Below are 21,847 nucleotides of genomic sequence, written 5' to 3'. Positions count from 1 at the left end.
GTTACTCTGTGTCTGACCCCGGGGGTGTGTGATGGGACGGTGTGGAGGGAGTGTCATTCTGTGTCTGACCCCGGGAGTGTGTGATGGGACGGTGTGGAGGGAGATTCACTCTGTGTCTGACCCCGGGAGTGTGTGATGGGACGGTGTGGAGGGAGCTTCACTGTGTCTGACCCCGGGAGTGTGTGAAGGGACGGTGTGGAGGGAGATTCACTCTGTGTCTGACCCCGGGAGTGTGTGTTGGGACGGTGTGGAGGGAGATTCACTCTGTGTCTGACCCCGGGAGTGTGTGATGGGACGGTGTGGAGGGAGTTTCACTCTGTGTCTGACCCCGGGAGTGTGTGATGGGACGGTGTGGAGGGAGATTCACTCTGTGTCTGACCCCGGGAGTGTGTGATGGGACGGTGTGGAGGGAGATTCGCTCTGTGTCTGACCCCGGGAGTGTGTGATGGGACGGTGTGGAGGGAGCTTCACTCTGTGTCTGACCCCGGGAGTGTGTGATGGGACGGTGTGGAGGGAGCTTCACTCCGTGTCTGACCCCAGGAGTGTGTGATGGGACGGCGTGGAGGGAGTTTCACCCTGTGTCTGACCCAGGAGTGTGTGATGGAACGGTGTGGAGGGAGCTTCACTCTGTGTCTGACCCAGTCAAGGCAGCAATCTCTCCCTCGCTGTCAGAGAAAAACAGGAAGGGGGCGATGTACATACTCCTGTCCACAGCAATGGTGCTGAGGTTAAGAGCTTCAGGTTATTCGGAGTGAACCTCACCAGTAGCCTCTCCGCTACAACTACACAAGCTCCACGGCCAAGAAAGTTCACCAGCGCCTCTACCTCCTCAGAAGGCTAAGGAAATTCGTCATGTCCCCCTGCTCACCCTCACCAATGTATTATCGATGCACCATGGAAAGCATCCTACCCGTCTGCATAGCCTCCAACCTGATGGCGTCACGGCGTGGTTCCTCAAATCCTCTACCTAGGACGGCATAAAAACCGCAGAGAGTCCTGCAGACGTCTCAGCACATCACGGAAACCGGCCTCCCCTCCACGGGCTCTGTCTAGTCTTCCCGCTGCCTCGGTAAAGCGACCAGCATCATAAAATTCCCCCCCCCCCCGGACTTTCTCACTTCTGTCCAAGGACAGCTTCTACCCCTCTGTCGTGTGAATGACTATCGATCTCTTTGTCTCATCGCGGCCCTTGCACACTCACTGTAACTGTAACACACACAGAACGCTGGAGGAACTCAGCAGGCCAGGCAGATTCCATGGAAAAGAGTAAACAGTCGCCGTTTCGGGCCGGGACCGTTCATCGCAACCGAAGGGTCCCGGCCCGAAACGTCGACTGTTTACCATTTTCCACAGATGCTGTCTGGCCGGCCTGCTAGTGTGTTTCGCTTGGATTTCCAGAATCTGCTTAATTTCTCTTGTTTGTGACTGCACTTTAGTCTGCATTCAGTTTTGCACAGTACGACCTTGCTGTGCCCATGTATGAAATGATCTGCCTGGAGGTACACAAAATCTGTTTGCTCGATCTCTACGTCTGACCTAATGCGCCATAATCAAAATCCTCTATCTGTCCCACACCAGCTCACCCCCCTCCCCTTCACACTCCCCCTTCCCTACCTCTCTCCCCCACCCACTCTCTCCCTTCCTCGCCTACCCTCTCCCTCTCTCACTCCTTCCCCTGCCGCGGCGAGGAGAGGAAGCCCTCGCTCCCCGGGAACTCACACCAAGGGACGGGAGGCAGCGGCGGGATGTTCCCCCCACCCTCACTGATCCTGTTCTGTGCCTCCGGTGAGTGTACAGCCAAGGTACCCGGAGCACGGACCCGCACGGGGAGGGAATAGAGAGGGGAGAGGGGAGGGAGGAGAGACAGGAAGAAGAGTTGGGAGGAAGGTATCAGGGAGGGTATGGGGTTATAGATTGGAAGGCTGGATAGGAGGGACAGAATGGGTCAGGGAGAGAGAGAGGGAGATGAGGGGATGGAGGAAGAGAGGGGTAATAGGGAGAGGTAAGGAGGCTTTGAAAGAATGGTGGGGCAGAGAGAGAGACAAGGGTCAGTGAGTAAAGCTGGGGGTGGGTGAGGGAGTGTGAGAGAGGTTGGGGAGGGGAAGAGGGGCATTGAAGGAGTCATGTCCTGCACCTTCTCCCTCCTTCCCCTCCTTACCCTCCCACGCCTTCCTCCCCGCCGCACCGCCCTGCAACAGCGTTCTCAGCCAGCGGCCAGGCCACCGCCATTGCTCCTCCCAGAACATCCCAGCTCCGATCCGGGGATACCTTTGGACTAGGGCCGTCACAGGAGCGGATGGGCAGATTTCCCCGGTGAGTATTTCTTCCAGGCTGCTGGGTGCTGGGTCTCAAATTCTCAGCACCGTTGCTGTCATCAGCCAGATACAAGCGTAGGCAGACTGTAGCACGCAGGTTACAGGCATCATATGCACCACAAACCCCCTCAGCATCAAGGGCATCTGTCATGAAGGACCCTCACCATTCAGGACATCAGGGAAGACCCACACTCTATGCTTCAGGGCAAACATCTTTCCCTCTACCATCAGATATCTGAGCGGTTCGCGATCGCTATCCCGTTGTTCCTGTTTTGCTCTATTTATTTGTCTGTTGTAACGAATGGTAGTTTTTTTTACATCCAACACTGCAACCCAAGGCATATGCCAGCGATTATAAACCTGGTTCTCATTCTGAATTTGATGGTTGAAGGGAAGTCATGCCAGGCGGCGTGGGACTTCAGGCTTGCGTGCCTCCTACCGGATAGGAGCGGAGGCAAAGTGGCATGGCCCCGGACGGCGGGAATCTTTGATGAGAGATGTGTTGGATAAGTACGTCGAGGTAGTCAAAAAGGAAACGGGAATAAAGTGCCACAGTTACAGAGAAAGTGCAGTGCAGGCCAACAATAAAGTGTAAGACTCACAACAAGCTGTACTGTGAGGTCCAGAGTACATTTTACTTTACTAGGGGACGGTATTACAACAGTGGAGTAGAAACTGTCCCGGAGAGCCCGTTTCCAGGTTTTTGTATCTTCTGCCTGATGGGAGAGGGAAGAGGAGAATGTCCAGGATGGGAGAGGGGAGAAGAGAGAATGTCTGGGGCGGTTGGGGTGTTTAATGATCCTGGCTGCTTTACCGAGGCAGCGGGACGTGCAGACAGAATCCGTGGAGGGGAGGCTGGTTTCCGAGATGTGCTGAGCTGTGTCCACAACCCTCTGCGGTTTCTTGGAATTGCTTTATCATGCCGTGAAAGGACTTGTCTTGCCTACTGTTAACACAGATCGATTCATTACAGTGCATTAAGGTGGAAGAAGGGAACACGATAACAGAATGCAGAATAAATTGTTAGTTACAGGGAAAGTGCAGTGCGGGCAGGCAATAAGGTGCAAGATGCACGGCGAGGTAGGTGCGAGGAGGAGAGTCCGTTCTGTCACACGAGGGGACACTTCCGTGGTTTTCTAACAGTGGGGTAGAAACTGACCTTGAGCTTGGTGGGACATACTTTCAGGATTTTGCATCTTCTACCCAATGGTGGGGGCGGGGGCGGGGTGTAGGAGATTAGAGCACAGGATCAGGCCTTTCATGATTTCGGTCATGAACTGATTAACCGAATGACGCTTCATCCCTCCTGCCGACACAATGCCCACGTCTCTCGATTCGCTCCACACCATGTGCCTCCCGAAGAGTCTCGTAAACGCCTTCACCCTCACCCCCGGCAGAAGCATTCCGTGCCACCAATCTCCGTGTTGTAAAAAAAAAACCGACCCGCACCTTTCCTTTGTACTTACTCCCCCTCACCCTAAACGCATTGCCTTTGGCATTAAATATTTCCACTCTAGGGGGTTATTTGTGCCTCTCATAACCTCACAAACCTCTCAATTCAAACCAGAGCCTCCACCGCCCCAGAGAAAACAACCTACGTTTGTCTGAACTTTGACCAAATCCAATATTAGCTTGGTTACAGAAAACAGAGACTGTTTAGCTGACTTGTCGGTTGATGACCTCGGATGCTTGACAGTAATCAATGCCGGGAAATCTGTTTCTAGACCACAAAACCGTAAGAGTATAAGACATAGGAGCAGAATTAGGCCATTCGGCTGATTTATTACCCCTCTCAACCCCATTCTCCTGGCTTCTCTCAGTAACCTTTGATATCCTTACTAATCAAGAACCTATCAACCTTTGCTCTAAATACGCCCACTGACTTGTCCTCCACAGCTGCCTGTGGTAATGAATTCCACAGAGTCACCACCCTCTGGCTAAAAAAATTCCTCTTCATCTCTGTTCTAAAGGGACGTCCTTTTATTCTGAGGCTGTGGCCTCTGGTCCTAGACTCCCCCACTGTTGGAAACATCCTCTCCATATATATCTAGACTATTTGATAGGTTTCAATGAGGAACCCCCCCCCCCCCCCCGTTGTTCTAAACTCCCGTGAGTACAGACCAGAGCCATCAAACGCTTCTCATACATTAACCCTTTCAATCCCGGGACCATTCTCATGAACCTCTTCTGGATCCTCGCCAATGTCAACACATCCTTTCTTTGATAAAGGGCCCAAAACTGCTCTCAGTACTCCAAGTGCGGAGTGTTATAAAGCCGTAGCATTACATCCTTGCTTTTCTGTTCCAGTCGGCACTAATCACCAGCAGCCAACCAGGAGAGACCCCATTTAATGCACTGACCGGAGCGGGCAGGACATCCCTTCCTGTTTTGGGTAGCTCACAAGAACCTCTCCTACACTCAGGACGCGTAGGGACCCAGCTCCCGGCAGCAAGAGTACCAAGGTCGACGCTCTCTCCCGGCAGTTCGACGGGGCTGAGGGCGACGCCATTCAGAGCCCATCCTTCCTCGCTCATGCATTTCTGCTCCGGTGGAATGGAGAATGGAGGCGGAGATGAGGGCCGCCCGACAGTCAGATCCAGGTCCAGCTGATGAACCTCCCTGCCGTCTATCTGTCCCCGCTAGGTGCGTTCCAAAGTGTTGGAACAGGGTCTCTCCTCCGTCTGCTTGATCATCCGGGAGTTGATGCAGAGGCGATTTTGCTGGCCATCTATGTCCCAGGACGTCCACGACTTCGTCTCTCCCTGTCCCACCTGCGCTCAGAACACGACGTCACGCCGGCGCCCTGCGGGTCTACGTCGGCCCACCATCCCCGTCACGTCTCTCGAAGGATTTAATCACTGGGCTGCTCCCGTCTAAATGAACCACTTCTGCTCTGGTCTTCGTGGATCGGTTTTCCAAGGCTGCCCACTTCAATGCCCCTCCCTGAGCTCCCGCCGGCTCGTGAGATTGTCACCCTCATGGTTCAGCTTGTGTTCAGGCTGCAGGGACGTAGAGTCCTCACTGACCCCCCACCCACTCAGAGCAAACATTCCTCCTTGCTGCTGCTCCCTCGGTGTGACGTTCTCTCCTGGTTGTCTCTCCCTCTCTCGCCCTGTGCTGCTCGACCGCCCCCCACCCCCGCCCTTTGGCAGAGCACGTTCCTGAGATGGTAGATGTGGTCTTCCTCTTCGATGGGTCCAACAGTGTCTCCAGACGAGACCTGGAGCAGATCAAAAAGTTCATGTTGAGGACGATGGAGGAAGCGGATGCCGGAATGCAGGTGGGTGACGGGGTGGGGGTGGGATCCGTGGACGTTCAGCTCCCAATGGCAGCCATCCTTTGGCCAAGTTTCAGAGATGGCCACAACATCATACGTGCCAATCTCTAGCTGAATTCCAAGAATTTATACGATGGAATATACTGCACTTAGTTTTGTAACCCTCAGTTTCAGCTGGCAGCGTTAGTCTAGGGGAAGACAGTCACCAGCTCGGCCAAACTTGTGAAATCTCATTTCTGTGGATGAACGTGATGTGTTCCCCTGTTACAAATCAGCACCGTGAACTAGCGGACAGTACAACATATGTAATTAAACGACTGAGCTTTATAGTTCTTAAATTGACTGTAGGGTTAGTAAAGAAAACAAGTAGAAAAAGGGCCCATTTTAATTAAACAGTCTAACGTGCATGTTGGAGCTCACGGTTTCTGTCCATTAGTCTCCAATCGATTTCCTCTGAACGTCGTCGAATCCTGGACCCCAACTTCGAGTCCACTCCATCCTGCAGTCTACGATCTCTCTCCTCTCGCGTCTTCTCTTTCCATCACTCACCGACAAAAGACTGCGAATACCTCCTCTCAGAAACGCAAGAAAGAAAAAAACACTCCCCTCATTGGATGGTGCGCATTCCAGAGCCCCTATTATCGCTAGTCATAACCCAAACACTGCTGCTACAGAGAAGCCATTATATTCACAGTGAAACATTTCCCAAGGCGTTACACTTTAATAATAGATTAACTTTTGTCATTTTTGCTTTAATTTTGAATAGCGGAAACATGGTCACAATGGTGTTGTCAGTATGGGGGAAGAGAGCGAGCAGGGCAGTGGGATTAGTTTGGGGACTGACACAGGGCTGTGGAGAGAGAGCGGGGCAGTGGGATTAGTTTGGGGACTGACACAGGGCTGTGGAGAGAGAGCAGGGCAGTGGGATTAGTTTGGGGACTGACGCAGGGCTGTGGAGAGAGAGCGGGGCAGTGGGATTAGTTTGGGGACTGACACAGGGCTGTGGAGAGAGAGCGGGGCAGTGGGATTAGTTTGGGGACTGACACGGGGCTGTGGAGAGAGAGCAGGGCAGTGGGATTAGTTTGGGGACTGACACGGGGCTGTGGAGAGAGAGCAGGGCAGTGGGATTAGTTTGGGGACTGACATAGAGCTGTGGAGAGAGAGTAGGGCAGTGGGATTATTTTGGGGACTGACACAGGGCTGTGGAGAGAGAGAGGGGCAGTGGGATTAGTTTGGGGACTGACACAGGGCTGTGGAGAGAGAGCAGGGCAGTGGGATTAGTTTGGGGACTGACACAGGGCTGTGGAGAGACAGCGGGGCAGTGGGATTAGTTTGGGGACCAACGCAGGTCTGTGGAGAGAGAGCGGGGCAGTGGGATTAGTTTGGGGACTGACACAGGGCTGTGGAGAGAGAGCGGGGCAGTGGGATTAGTTTGGGGACTGACACGGGGCTGTGGAGAGAGAGCGGGGCAGTGGGATTAGTTTGGGGACTGACACGGCTGTGAAGAGAGAGCAGGGCAGTGGGATTAGTTTGGGGACTGACACAGAGCTGTGGAGAGAGAGCAGGGCAGTGGGATTAGTTTGGGGACTGACACAGAGCTGTGGAGAGAGAGTAGGGCAGTGGGATTAGTTTGGGGACTGATACAGGGGTCAGGAGAGAGAGACGGGCAGTGGGATTAGTTTGGGGACTGACACAGGGCTGTGGAGAGAGAGCGGGGCAGTGGGATTAGTTTGGGGACTGACACAGAGCTGTGGAGAGAGAGTAGGGCAGTGGGATTAGTTTGGGGACTGACACAGGGCTCAGGAGAGAGAGACGGGCAGTGGGATTAGTTTGGGGACTGACACGGGGCTGTGGAGAGAGAGCGGGGCAGTGGGATTAGTTTGGGGACTGACACGGCTGTGAAGAGAGAGCAGGGCAGTGGGATTAGTTTGGGGACTGACACAGGGCTGTGGAGAGAGAGCGGGGCAGTGGGATTAGTTTGGGGATTGACACAGAGCTGTGGAGAGAGTGTAGGGCAGTGGGATTAGTTTGGGGACTGACACAGGGCTCAGGAGAGAGAGACGGGCAGTGGGATTAGTTTGGGGACTGACACAGGGCTGTGGAGAGACAGCGGGGCAGTGGGATTAGTTTGGGGACTGACACGGGGCTGTGGAGAGAGAGCAGGGCAGTGGGATTAGTTTGGGGACTGACACAGGGCTGTGGAGAGAGAGCGGGGCAGTGGGATTAGTTTGGGGACTGACACAGGGCTGTGGAGAGAGAGCAGGGCAGTAGGATTAGTTTGGGGACTCACATGGGCCTGTGGTAAAAGGCCGGGCGGTGATATGAGTCGAGAAGATATAAAGGACTGGGTGTCTCTTTCTCTCTCCACCGGCCTTCTTCTCGCTCCAGTTTGCCATCGTACAATACTCCGCGCTTGTCAGGACAGAAATGAGCTTTAAAATGTTCCAGGCTCAACGAGAGAATCTGCGTGAGATCGTGAATGACATCCAGCTGATGGAGAGCTCAACATTTACCGCAACTGGGATCAATTTTACCATGTAACTAAAACGTGGCCAGGGGTGTGTGATGGGACGGTATAAATGGAGCTGCAAACTGTGTCTGACACTGGGTGTGTGTAATAGAAACATAGAAAATAGGTGCAGGAGTAGGCCATTCGGCCCCTCGAGCCTGCACCGCCATTCAGTACGATCATGGCTGATCATCCAACTCAGAACCCCGTACCTGCCTTCTCTCCATACCCCCTTGATTCCTTTAGCCACAAGGGCCATATCTAACTCCCTCTTAAATATAGCCAATGAACTGGCCTCAACTGTTTCCTGTGGCAGAGAATTCCACAGATTCACCACTCTCTGTGTGAAGAAGTTTTTCCTCATCTCGGTCCTAAAAGGCTTCCCCTTTATCCTCAAACTGTGACCCCTCGTTCTGGACTTCCCCAACATCGGGAACAATCTTCCTGCATCTAGCCTGTCCAATCCCTTTAGGATTTTATACGTTTCGATAAGATCCCCCCTCAATCTTCTAAATTCCAATGAGTATAAGCCTAGTCGATCCAGTCTTTCATCATATGAAAGTCCTGCCATCCCAGGAATCAATCTGGTGAACCTTATTTGTACTCCCTCTATGGCAGGGATGTCTTTTCTCAGATTAGGGGACCTAAACTGCACACAATACTCCAGGTGTGGTCTCACCAAGGCCTTGTACAACTGCAGTAGTACCTCCCTGCTCCTGTACTCAAATCCTCTCGCTATAAATGCCAGCATACCATTCGCCTTTTTCACCGTCTGCTGTACCTGCATGCCTACTTTCAATGACTGGTGTATAATGACACCCAGGTCTTGTTGCACCTCCCCTTTTCCTAATAGGCCACCATTCAGATAATAATCTGTTTTCCTGTTCTTGCCACCAAAGTGGATAACCTCACATTTATCCACATTAAATTGCATCTGCCATGAATTTGCCCACTCACCTAACCTATCCAAGTTACCCTGCATCCTCCTCACAGCTAACACTGCCGCCCAGCTTCGTGTCATCCGCAAACTTGGAGATGCTGCATTTAATTCCCTCATCCAAGTCATTAATATATATTGTAAACAACTGGGGTCCCAGCACTGAGCCTTGCAGTACCCCACTAGTCACTGCCTGCCATTCTGAAAAGGTCCCGTTTATTCCCACTCTTTGCTTCCTGTCTGCGAACCAATTCTCTATCCACATCAATACCATACCCCCAATACCATGTGCTTTAAGTTTGCACACTAATCTCCTGTGTGGGACCTTGTCAAAAGCCTTTTGAAAATCCAAATATACCACATCCACTTGTTCCCCCCTATCCACTCTACTAGTTAAATCCTCAAAAAATTCTATGAGATTCGTCAGACATGATTTTCCTTTCACAAATCCATGCTGACTTTGTCCAATGATTTCACCGCTTTCCAAATGCTCTGTTATCGCATCTTTGATAACTGACTCTAGCATTTTCCCCACCACCGATGTCAGGCTAACCGGTCTAGAACCCCCGGTTTCTCTCTCCCTCCTTTTTTAAAAAGCGGAGTTACATTAGCCACCCTCCAATCCTCAGGAACTAACCCAGAATCTAAAGAGTTTTGAAAAATTATCGCTAATGCATCCACTATTTCTTGGCCGACTTTCTTAAGCACTCTGGGATGCAGACCATCTGGCCCTGGGGATTTATCTGCCTTTAATCCCTTCAATTTACCTAACACCACTTTCCTACTAACATGTATTTCCCTCAGTTCCTCCATCTCACTAGACCCTAGGTCCCCTACTATTTCCGGAAGTTTATTTATGTCCTCCTTAGTGAAGAAAGAACCAAAGTAGTTATTTAATTGGTTTGCCATGTTCTTGTTCCCCATGATCAGTGCACTGTTTCTGTCTGTAGGGGACCTACATTTGTCTTAACCAATCTTTTTCTTTTCACATACCTATAAAAGCTTTTACAGTCAGTTTTTATGTTCCCTGCCAGCTTTCTCTCATAATCTTTTTTCCCTTTCCTAATTAAGCTCTTTGTCCTCCTCTGCTGGACTCTGAATTTCTCCCAGTCCTCAGGTGAGCCGCTTTTTCTGGCTAATTTGTATGTTTTTTCTTTGGAATTGATACCCTAATTTCCCTCATCAGCCATGGGTGCACTACCTTCCCTGGTTTATTCTTTTGCCAAACTGGGATGAACAATTGTTGCAGTTCATCCATGCGATCGTTAAATGCTTGCCATTGCATATCCACAGCCAACCCTTTAAGTATCATTTGCCAGTCTATCTTAGCTAATTCACGTCTCATACCTTCAAAGTTACCCTTCTTTAAGTTCAGAACCTTTGTTATTGAATTAACTATATCACTCTCCATCTTAATGAAGAATTCCACCATATTATGGTCACTCTTATCCAAGGGGCCTCACACGACAAGATTGCTAACTAACCCTTCCTCATTGCTCAATACCCAGTCTAGAATGGCCTGCTCTCTAGTTGGTTCCTCGACATGTTGCTTCAGAAAACCATCCCGCATACGTTCCAAGAAATCCTCTTCCTCAGCACCCTTACCAATTTGGTTCACCCAATCTATACATAGATTGAAGTCACCCATTATAGTTGCTGTTCCTTTATTGCACACATTTCTAATTTCCTGTTTAATGCCATCCCCAACCTCACTACTACTGTTAGGTGGCCTGTACACAACTCCCACCAGCGTTTTCTGCCCCTTAGTGTTATGCAGCTCTAACCATATCGATTCCACATCCTCCCGGCTAATGTCCTTCCTTTCTATTGCATTAATCTCCTCTCTAACCAGCAACGCCACCCCACCTCCTTTTCTTTCATGTCTATCCCTCCTGAATATTGAATATCCCTGAATGTTGATCTCCCATCCTTGGTCACCTTAGAGCCATGTCTCTGTGATCCCAACTATATGATATTCATTAATAACTATCTGCACATTCAATTCATCCACCTTGTTACGAATGCTCCTTGCATTGACGCACAAAGACTTCAGGCTTGCTTTTACAACACTCTTCGCCCTTATACAATTATGTTGAAAAGTGGCCCCTTTTTGATTCTTGCCCTGGATTTGCTGGCCTGCCACTTTTACTTTTCACTTTACTACTTTTTGCTTCTACCCTCATTTTACACCCTCTGACTCTCTGCACTTGTTCCCATCACCCTGCCACATTAGTTTAAATCCTCCTGAACAACAGTAGCAAACGCGCCCCCTAGGACATTGGTTCCAGTCCAGCCCAGGTGCAGACCGTCCTGTTTGTACCGGTCCCACCTCCTCCAGAACTGGTTCCAATGCCCCAGAAATTTGAATTCCTCCCCCTTACACCATTTTTCAAGCCACGTATTCATCTGAAGTATCCTCCTATTTCTACTCTGACTAGCACGAGGCACTGGTAGTAATCCAGAGATTATTACCTTTGTGGTCCTACTTTTTAGTTTATCTCCCAACTCCCTAAATTCACCTTGTAGGACCTCATCCCGTTTTTTATCCATATTGTTGGTACCTATGTGCACCACGACCACTGGCTGTTCACCCTCCCACTCCAGAATGTCCTGCAGCCGCTCAGAGACATCCTTGACCCTTGCCCCAGGGAGGCAACGTACCCTCCTGGAGTCTCGTTTGCGGCCGCAGAAACGCCTATCTATTCCCCTTTCAGTCGAATCCCCTATCACTATAGCTCTCCCGCTCATTTTCCTTCCCTCCTGTGCCACAGAGCCACCCATGGTGCCATGAACTCGGCTGCTGCTGCCTTCCCCTGATGAGACATCTCCCCCAACAGTATCCCAAACAGTATATCTGTTTAGGAGGGAGATGACCTCAGGGGACTCCTGCACTACCTGCCTACTGCTACGCTGTTTAGTGGCCACCCATTCCCTTTCTGCCTGTGTAGCCTTTACCTGCGGTATGGCCAACTCGCTGAACGTGCTAGTCACGACATTCTCAGCATCGCGGATGCTCCAGTATGAATCCAGTTGCAGCTCCAGCCGCTCAATGCGGTCTGCCAGAGGCTGCAGCTGGACACATTTCCTGCACACACACTGGAAGTACCCCTGATTTCCCACAAGCTGCAGCATGAACAAACTACGGGGCCGATCTCAGCTGCCATGACCCACCCAGTACGCTACAGCCTCGCCGCCTTACTTGCTTCAAATAAAATACCGCTGCAGACCGTTCTCCTTTTAAAGGAACTTACCCGGCCTTCCCTCACTTGGAGTGAAGCTCTTCCTCAACCTCTGCTCGTCGAAGCCTCTCGAGACAAAGCCTTCCTACTCTGTCTCCCTCTACTCCGTCGCCGACTACAACATCGCCCGCTCCGTCAAACTGCTCTCTTTTAAACTGCCTCACGGACCGACTAATAGGATGGTGTCGGGGAAGCTTCACTCTGTGTCTGACCCCAGGAGTGTGTGATGGGACGGTGTGGAGGGAGTTTCACTCTGTGTCTGACCCCGGGAGTGTGTGATGGGACGTTGTGGAGGGAGCTTCACTCTGTGGCTGACCCCGGGAGTGTGTGATGGGACGGTGTGGAGGGAGTTTCACTCTGTGTCTGACCCCGGGAGTGTGTGATGGGACGGTGTGGAGGGAGTTTCACTCAGCGTCTGACCCCGGGAGTGTGTGCTGGGACGGTGTGAAGGTTATTTCACTCAGTCTGACTTCAGGAGTGTGTTACGGGACATTGTAGAGGGATGTTTTCCAGTATTCTGGGAATAATTTAACACATTCCTGTCTTCTGACTGCGAATATTTGGATGGTGTGGTTACCATCGCACTGTGTGACGGCACTGGAAATGACAGGTCAATGTTTGTTTACGAGTGAGTTTTCTGAGGTGTGTGTGATGGGGAAGGGGACAATTGTGTGGTGTGTGGTCCCTACCAGAGGGGATCAGGGGAGGAGGGAGCGTGACCTCCTATTCCTGATGTGACCTTCCTCTCTCTGGTGCTGTGCAGAAACAGTGTGTTCACTGAGGAGGCGGGGGCGAGAGAAGGTGCGAAGAAGGTCGTGATCGTGATCACGGATGGAGCGACTACACCAGGGGATATCAGTCTGACCGAGGTCATCAAGAATGCTCAGGAGAAAGGGATCTTTCGCATTGCAATTGGGGTATGTACTCCTCGTTTGGGAGGGAGATCCGTGTGGATCGGTGATGGACATCCACGTGGGAGGAAGGAGAATCACTGCCATAAGTATACCCTTGGTCTCCACGGTCCTGTACAGCAACAAATCCCACCAATTCATCACCGTCTGGCTGTAGCAGTTGCTCCGTGTCTGAGTTCTAAATAGTCTCCCCTACTTTCTGAGGCTGTTCCCTGACACCACCCAGGTCTGATTGCTTACGAAGTGGAAGCAGTGTTATACTGCTGACCTTTTAACCCGTGTCGTAAATATATCTTATACTGAATGTCAAACTTCTGGAATATAGTTTATTATTTGTTAATTTATTTATGGTCATATTATTTCGTGTGTTGTGTGTGCTGCGTTCTGCTCCTTGGTCTGAAGGAAGGTTGTTTGATTTAGCGCTACACATACATAAGGTTGAATGACAATAAAATTGAACTTGAGATCCCTGACTCTCCCACTACTGGAAATACTCTCTCCATGTCAACTTTGTCCAGGCCATGGGAAGGTTCTGATGAGAACCCGTCCCACTCTAGTCAATCTAGTCCCAAACTTGTGTCTCTGCCAACTTACCCGCTCCGCAGTGTCTCTGTTGCTGTTGGATGCTCCCGATAGAGTGATTTCTCCTGTCTTGTTTCTGACCCACACTGACTCGGTAGATGATGCCATCATGACGTCCACCCTGTCTGCAGGGACAATATCCCTGATTAGCAATGCAGTGGCTCTCCCGTATAAAACTGAGACTGTGAGCCGGTTTCCAATTCTACTATGTTCACAGGTTGGAGATAGTTTCGAGAAGGGCAGCAGGGGTCTGAGTGAGCTGACCACCATCGCCTCATGCACCAGATGCCTGATCAAGATCAAGGATTATTCTGATCTACACTCTGTCCTCCAGGATTTCCAGTCCAAAATCGACACAATCGATGGTGGGGGTGGCAACCTGGAGTGTGGGGCTTTGCACGGGACACCTCTCGCTCCCTCCATCTCCATCTCTCATGTTTGTTTATCCTTCCGTCCAGTCCCCTCCATTCCACTCCAGTATTTCTGATCCTCACCCTCTATCTATCCCTCACTCATCTCCACCCTCCCTATCCTCTCCATCCCTTCAGCCACTCTACCTGTTCCTCACCTCTGTACAACTCCACTCCACCTGTCCCCCTCTGCTCCTGTTCCCTCCATTCCTCCCTCCTATCTAATCCTCTTCCCTCCATCCTTGCTCTCCTCCATCTCTCTGTCCTTCTGTTCCCTACTCTCCATCCCCAAACCCAATTTACAACAGGAAGTAGGAAAGCCCGAGTCAAAAAGGGAATGTTATCATAGTCATGGGAGATTATAACATGCAGGTCAATTGGGAAAATCAGGTTGGTAACGGATCTCAAGACAGTGAGTTTGTTGAATGCAGAAGAGATGGCTTTTTAGAGCAGTTGGTCATTGAACCAACTAGGGGATCAGATATACTGCATTGGGTGTTATGTAATGAACCAGAGGCATACAACCAAGTAAAAATTAATGGGAAGATAGAGATTGGGAAGTTTTAAAAAACCTACAGAGAGCAATTAATAAATCATTGGAAGGAAAAATATGAAATATGAAAACAAGCTAACAAATAATATCGAAGTGGATAGTAAACACGAGGAACTCTGCAGATGCTGGAATTTCAAGCAACGCACATAAAAGTTGCTGGTGAACGCAGCAGGCCAGGCAGCATCTATAGGAAGAGGTACAGTCGACGTTTCAGGCCGAGACCCTTCGTCAGGACTAACTGAAGGAAGAGTTAGTAAGAGATTTGAAAGTGGGAGGGGGAGAGGGAGATCCAAAATGATAGGAGAAGACAGGAGGGGGAGGGATGGAGCCAAGAGCTGGACAGGTGATTGGCAAAAGGGATATGAGAGGATCATGAGACAGGAGGCCCAGGGAGAAAGAAAAGGGGGACGGGGGTGGAAACCCAGAGGATGGGCAAGGGGTATAGTCAGAGGGACAGAGGGAGAAAAAGGAGAGAGTAAATAACGGATGGGGTACGGGGGGGAGGTTGGGCATTAGCAGAAGTTTGAGAAGTCAATGTTCATGCCATCAGGTTGGAGGCTACCCAGGCGGAATATAAGGTGTTGTTCCTCCAACCTGAGTGTGACTTCATCTTTACAGTAGAGGAGAACGTGGATAGACATATCAGAACGGGAATGGGACGGGGAATTAAAATATGTGGCCGCTGGGAGATCCTGCTTTCTCTGGCGGACAGAGTGTAGGTGTTCAGCGAAATGGTCTGAGCGGGACACCATTTTCTCTCACTCTCCTTTTTCTCCCTCTGTCCCTCTGACTATACCCCTTGCCCACCCTCTGGGTTTCCTCCCCCCTCCCCCTTTTCTTTCTCCCTGGGCCTCCTGTCCCATGATCCTCTCATATCCCTTTTGCCAATCACCTGTCCAGCTCTTGGCTCCATCCCTCCCCCTCCTGTCTTCTCCTATCATTTCGGATCTCCCCCTCCCCCTCCCACTTTCAAATCTCTTACTAGCTCTTCCTTTGGTTAGTCCTGATGAAAGGTCTCGGCCCGAAACGTCGACAGTACCTCTTCCTAGAGATGCTGCCTGGCCTGCTGCGTTCACCAGCAACTTCAAAGTGGATAGTAACAGTTTTTTCAAGTTTGTTAAAAATAAAAGAAATATAAATGTGGTTATAGGACCGTTAGAAAATGAGGCAGGAGAAATAATAGCAGGGACAAGGAGACGGCTGAGGAACTAAATGAGTATTTTGCAGCAGTCTTCACTGTGGAAGACACCAACAGTCTGCCTGATGTTGTAGAGTGTGAAGGAAGAGAAGTGGGTGCAGTTGCTGTTACAAGAGAGAAGATGCTCAAAAAACTGAAAGTCCTAAAGGTACCCAAGTCACTTGGACCAGAGGAACTGCACCCTAGGGTCATGAAAGAGGCAACATTAGAGATTGTGGTGGCAATAGAAATGTTCTTTCAAAAATCATGGTGCCAGAGGACTGAAAATTGCAAATGTCACATCTACTCTTTAAAAAAGGAGGAAGGCAGCAGAAAGTAAATTATAGACCAATTAGCCTGAACTCAGTGGTTGTGAAAACGTTGGAGTCAATTGTTAAGAACGAGGTGATGGGGTACTTGGTGACACAGGACAAGATAGGACAAGGTCAGCATGGTTTCCTTCAGGGAAAATCCTGCCTGATGAACCTGTTGGAATTCTTTGAGGGGATTACAAGTAGGATAGATAAAGGGGATGCAGTGGTTGTTGTATATTTGGACTTTCAGAAGGCCTTTAACAAGGTGCCACACATGAGGCTGCTTACCAAGTTAAGAGCCCATGGTATTATAGGAAAGTTACTAACATGGTTAGAGCATTGGCTGATTGGTAGGAGGCAGCGAGTGGGAATAAAAGGATCCTTTTCTGGTTGGCTGCCGGTGACTAGCGGTGTTCCACAGGGGTTGGTGTCTGGACCACTTCCTTTTAATGTTGTATATCAATGATGGAATTGATTATTTTGTTGCCAAATTTGCAGATGATATGAAGATTGGTGGAGGGGCAGGTAGTGCTGAGGGAACAGGTAGGATGTAGAAGGATTTAGACAGATTGGGAGAATGAGCAAGAAAGTGACAAATGAAATGCAATGTTGGAAAGTGCATGATCAAGCACTTTGGTAATAGAAATAAATGTGCAGACTATTTTCTAAACAGGGAGAAAATCCAGGAATCTGAGATGCAGAGGGACTTGGGAGTGCTTGTGCAGAACACCCTGAAGGGTAACTTGCAGGTTAAGTCGGTGGTGAGGAAGGCAAATGCCGTGTTAACATTCATTTTAACAGGTTTAGGATACAAGAGCAAGGATATTATGCTGAGGCTTTATAAGGCAGTGGTGAGGCTTCACCTTGAGTATTGGGAACAGCTTTGGGCCCCTCATCTTAGAAAAGATGTGCTGGCACTGGAGAGGGTCCAGAGATGATTTCAGGAATGAAAGGGTTATCATACGAGGGACGTTTGATGGCTCTGGGTCTGTTCTCGCTGGAATTCAGAAGGATGAGGGGGGACCTCACTGAAACCTTTTGAATATTGAAAGGCCTAGACAGAGTAGATGTGGAAAGGATGTTTCCCATGGTGGGGAGTCTAGGACAAGAGGGCACAGCCTCAGGATAGAGGGGTGCCCTTCCAAAACAGAGATGCAGAGAAATTTCTTTAGCCAGAGGATGGTGAATTTGTGGAATTTATTGCCATGTGCAGCTGTGGAGGCCAGGTGGTTGGGTGTATTTAAGGCAGAGATTGATAGGTTCTTGATTGGACATGGCATCAAAAGATACGGGGAGCCGGACAGCAACTGGGGTTGAGGAGGGGAAAAAAAAGGGTCAGCCGTGATTGAAAGGTGGAGCAGACTTGATGGGCCAGATGGCCTGATTCTGCTTCTAATCCTTATGGTCTTATAGTCTAACCCACTCCGTCCCACTACCCTCCATCACTCTCCCCTCTGTTCCATCCCTTCCCCCTTCCCGTCACTTCCCCCCACACGTCAGGGACCTCTTCATCATCTTTCCATCAGTGTAACACTCCCTCTTCATCACAACCTCCCTCGATGGGTTGCTCCCTCTTCACCGCCAGTCCCTCCTTCAGCGTGACAATCCCTTCTCGCTGCACCTCCATAGTCATGATGCTCCCTCTTCGTCGTTGGCCCCTCTCTCACCCTTTGCTGCTCTCCCCCTCTCTGCCAGAGTGTACCGCTGAGATGGTAGATGTGGTCTTCCTCTTCGATGGGTCCAACAGCCTCACCAAAAGAGACCTGGAGGCGAACAAAAAGTTCATGTTGAATATGATGCAGGCATCAGGTGCCAACACGCAGGTCAGTGATGGTCAGGGGTGGGAAGGAGCACGAAAGAAGGGGGCGGTTGGGTGTGAGAGGAGAGAGAGAGAAAGGAACCGTTAGATAGAATGGATAATGAAGATGCATACATCAGGATGCTCTTCATTGACTACAGCTCAGCATTCAATACCATCATCCCCTCAAATCTAATCAATAAGCTCCAAGACCTTGGCCTCAATACTTCCTTTTTCAATTGCATCCTCGATTTCCTCTCTTGCAGAGCCCAGTAGATCGCATTGGCATCATCTCCTCCACAGTCTCCATCAGCACAGAAGCACCAGAAGCTGTGTGCTCAGCCCCTGCTCTACTCACGTTACCCCTATCACTGTGCGGCTAAGCACAGCTCCAACACCGTAGACAAGTTTGCTGACGGCTCCACTGTTGTAGGTGGGAGACTGGAAACCTGGTTGAATGGTGCTACAACAACAACCCCTCAGTCAGCGCCACCAAACTGAAAGAGCTGATCATTGGCTGCAGGCGCAGGAGACTGGAGGTCCACGGACCAGTCCTCACTTGGGGATCGGAGGTTCAGTAAATTCCTTGGTGTTCTAATTCCAGAGGATTTTTAGGCAGAACAGCACCTCAATTTGGGTATATTTACAAGAGAGGTTGATAGGTTCTTGATTTGTCAGGGCATCAAATTCTGCAGGAAGACGAGAAGAGAATGTGGTTGAAACGGACAATGAACCAGCTGTGATGGGATGGCAGAGCAGATTCAATGGGCTGAATGGCCTAATTCTGCTCCTATGTCTTATATGATGGAATATTCTGTGCTTACTTTAGTAATAAATTAAGATTTGGCATTTTTACTTTAATTTTGAATAGTGGAAACATGGTCACAACAATGTTGTCAATGTGGGCGAAGAGAGAGAGCAGGGGCTGTGGGATTAGTTTGGAGACTGACACAGGACTCTGGGGAGTGAGCGGGGCATTAGGGTTAGTTTGTGGTCTGACACAGGGCTGTGGGGAGAGGGTGGAGCAGTGGATGAGTTTGGGGACTAACACCGCGCTATGGGCGAGTGCGGAGCAGTGTGATTAGTTTGGGGAGTGAGACTAGTCTGTGGGGAGAGTGCGGGCAGTAGTATTTATTTTGGGACTGACACAGTTCCCTGGGATTAATTTAGGACGGACACAGGGCTGTGAGGAGAGAACGTATCAGTGGGATTCGTCTGTGGATAAAGAACAGGTCGTGGGGGGGGGGGGGGTCAGCTTGTGGACTGACGCTGTGCTGTGGGGAGAGAGCTGGGCACCAGTTTCGTTTGGGGATCGACACGGGGCTTCGGGAAGGGTACAGGACAGTGGAATTCATTCGGGGATTACGACAGGGCTGTAGTGGGATTAATTAGGCGACTGACAGGTCTGTGGGGAGAGAGTGGGGCAGTGGGTTTAGTTTGCGATTGATACAGGCCTCTGGAGAGTGAGTGGGGTAGTGGAATTACTGTTGGACTGACGCAGTGCTGGGGGGAGAGAGCGTGTAAGTGGGATTCTTTTGCTAACTGACACAGGTCTGTCCGGAGAGAGTGGGACAGTGGGATTAGTTTGGGGACTGACACAGGGCTCTGGGGAGATGTTGGGCAGTGGGATTTGTACGGGGACTGACACGGGGCTGTGCGGAGAGAGTGGGGTATTCGGATTAGTCGAGCAGATGCACAGGACGAGATGGCACTCTCTTCACCAAAGCATTCATCTCTGTCTCAACAGTTTGCCATCGCACAATACTCCCTGTATTCCAGAACGGAGATGAACTTTACAACGTTCCGGACCCAACCAGGGAATCTGCGTGAGATCGTGAATAATATCCAATTGATGGAGAGTTTGACATTTACCGCAACTGGGATTAATTTTACTATGTAACTATTCCGTAAACGGGAGTGTGCGATGGGGTGTGGAGGGAGCTTCACTCTGTGTCTGACCCCGGGAGTGTGTGATGGGACGGTGTGGAGAAAGGATCGCTCTGTGACTCTAACACTCCTTCTGCTCAGAGAAAATGTGTTCACGGAGGAAGCTGGGGCAAGGGAGGGAGCAGCAAGGCTGCTGGTCCTAATCACAGACGGACAGCCCACACCAGGGGACATCGACCTCAACCAGGTTGTCGCCAGGGCTCAGGAAAAGCAGATTCTCCGCTTTGTCATTCGGGTAGGTTGGTGGGATTTATCACAGTGTGACTGTATGGTTCCCACAGTGTGAGAGTGTGATACGTCTGTGAGAGAGACATCTTTGAGTGTGTGTGTGTGTGTGTGTGTGTGTGTGTGTGTGTGTGTGTGTCTGCGTGTGTGTCTGAGAGAGAAAGAGAGGAAAAAAAGAGATAGAGGGAGAGAGACCGAGAGACAGAGAGAGAAGGATATGTATGTGAGTGTGTGTGTGTGAGTGTGTGTGAGTGTGTGTGAGTGTGTTTGTGTGTGAGTGTGTGTGTGTGAGTGTGTGTGTGAGTGAGTGTGTGTGTGTGTGTGTGTGTGTGTGTGTGTGTGTGTGTGTGTGTGTGTTGGAGTGAACATCTGTATTGTGAACGTGTGCGTATCTCCATGTGTGTGTGACAGAGAAAGAGACAGAAAGAGAAAGAGATAGAGAGACAGAGAAAGAGAAAAAAGAGATAGAGGGAGAGAGACAGTGAAAGAGAGAGAGAAAGATGTGTGTGTGTGAGAGAGAGAGGAGGAGAGGGGGAGAGGGGGAGGAGGGAGAGGGGGAGAGGGGGAAGAGGGGGAGGGGGAGGGGAAGAGGAGGAGAGGGAGGGGGAGTGGGGGAGGGGGAGGGGAGGGAGAGGGGGAGACGGGGAGAGTGGAGGGAGAGGGGGGAGGGGAGAGGGGAGGGGGTGAAAGGGGGGAGGGGGAGGGGGAGCTGTCCTGTTTGTGTGGACGTTACACAGACAGTTCTGAGGATTCTGAAGGTGGCTCTTGTCCAGATTGGATCCTCCATTGAGGCTGACGGTCGGGAGCAGCAACAACTGCGGACAATCGCTTCCTGCCCCGACACCCTCGCCATCCTGCGCAGATACGACGACCTCCCGTCTGTTTTAGAGAAGCTGAAGGAAACCATTGGAAGCTTTCAGGGTGAGACTATCCCGCCGTCCCGCCGTCCCGCCGCCCCTCTAGCCCATACATTCACTTATCCTTCCCCTCGGTATCATTTCCTCTCGCAGTTTGAGATTAAGATGGGCTGTGGGGAGAGCGCGGGTCAGCAGGATTAGTTAGGGGACGGGGGGTGGGGTGGGGAGAGCGAGGCAATGGGGTTGCTTTTGGGTTGACATGGGGCTGTGGGGAGAGAGTGGGGTAGTCGGACTAGTTGGAGAGATGCACAGGACTGTCCCTTTTTCCTCTCTCTCGTCTCCAGGTTGCGATTTTGGAAGGCGCCATATTTGTCGGACCTTTCCAACTGAGGAAGAGATTGACGTGCACCGTGCACCGAGGCGGTATTCTGGCAGCGTGCAGGTGGATACATTGGCCCATTGTTTTGTTTTTCTTTGCCACAAGAGGTTTATTTGGTGATTAAAATGTCACGGCATTACAAAGCTACGGTATTCAATGGATCTCTCGATTCGCAGACAACGGCGGTACTGGGGCTCCCAGAAACCCACCCCATGGTCGCCGGGTGCGCCTTCTGCAGGGACGCGCGCACAGTCAGGCGCAGCACCGGACGCGACACGACGCCCGGAGAATGGTGGGCAGCGAGCCCCGGAGAATCCCTGACTTTAAACCCAATGTTCTCTCCAATTTGTCATGACCAGTCTGCGCAAAAATCTTGCGCTGTGCAATTCCCCCCCCCCCCACCTTCCCCAGTTATCG

The 21,847-nt window shown here is 50.7% G+C and overlaps 1 protein-coding gene across 1 annotated transcript; it reads left to right on the top strand.

Moving 5' to 3' along the window:
- The first annotated feature begins 1,658 nt into the window (after window positions 1-1,658).
- Window positions 1,659-21,567, top strand: LOC140205375 (cartilage matrix protein-like). The gene is made up of 10 exons (XM_072272969.1): window positions 1,659-1,785; window positions 5,468-5,595; window positions 7,981-8,129; window positions 13,041-13,194; window positions 13,988-14,135; window positions 17,920-18,047; window positions 19,770-19,918; window positions 20,051-20,204; window positions 20,968-21,115; window positions 21,396-21,567. The coding sequence occupies exons 1-10, from the start codon at window positions 1,746-1,748 to the stop codon at window positions 21,548-21,550; spliced, it is 1,353 nt and encodes a 450-aa protein (XP_072129070.1). The 5' UTR covers window positions 1,659-1,745; the 3' UTR covers window positions 21,551-21,567.
- Window positions 21,568-21,847: the final 280 nt, after the last annotated feature.

Source organism: Mobula birostris, chromosome 11, assembly GCF_030028105.1.
Source record: "Mobula birostris isolate sMobBir1 chromosome 11, sMobBir1.hap1, whole genome shotgun sequence".
Taxonomy (NCBI): domain Eukaryota; kingdom Metazoa; phylum Chordata; class Chondrichthyes; order Myliobatiformes; family Myliobatidae; genus Mobula; species Mobula birostris.
This window is presented reverse-complemented; position numbering and strand designations above follow the sequence as displayed.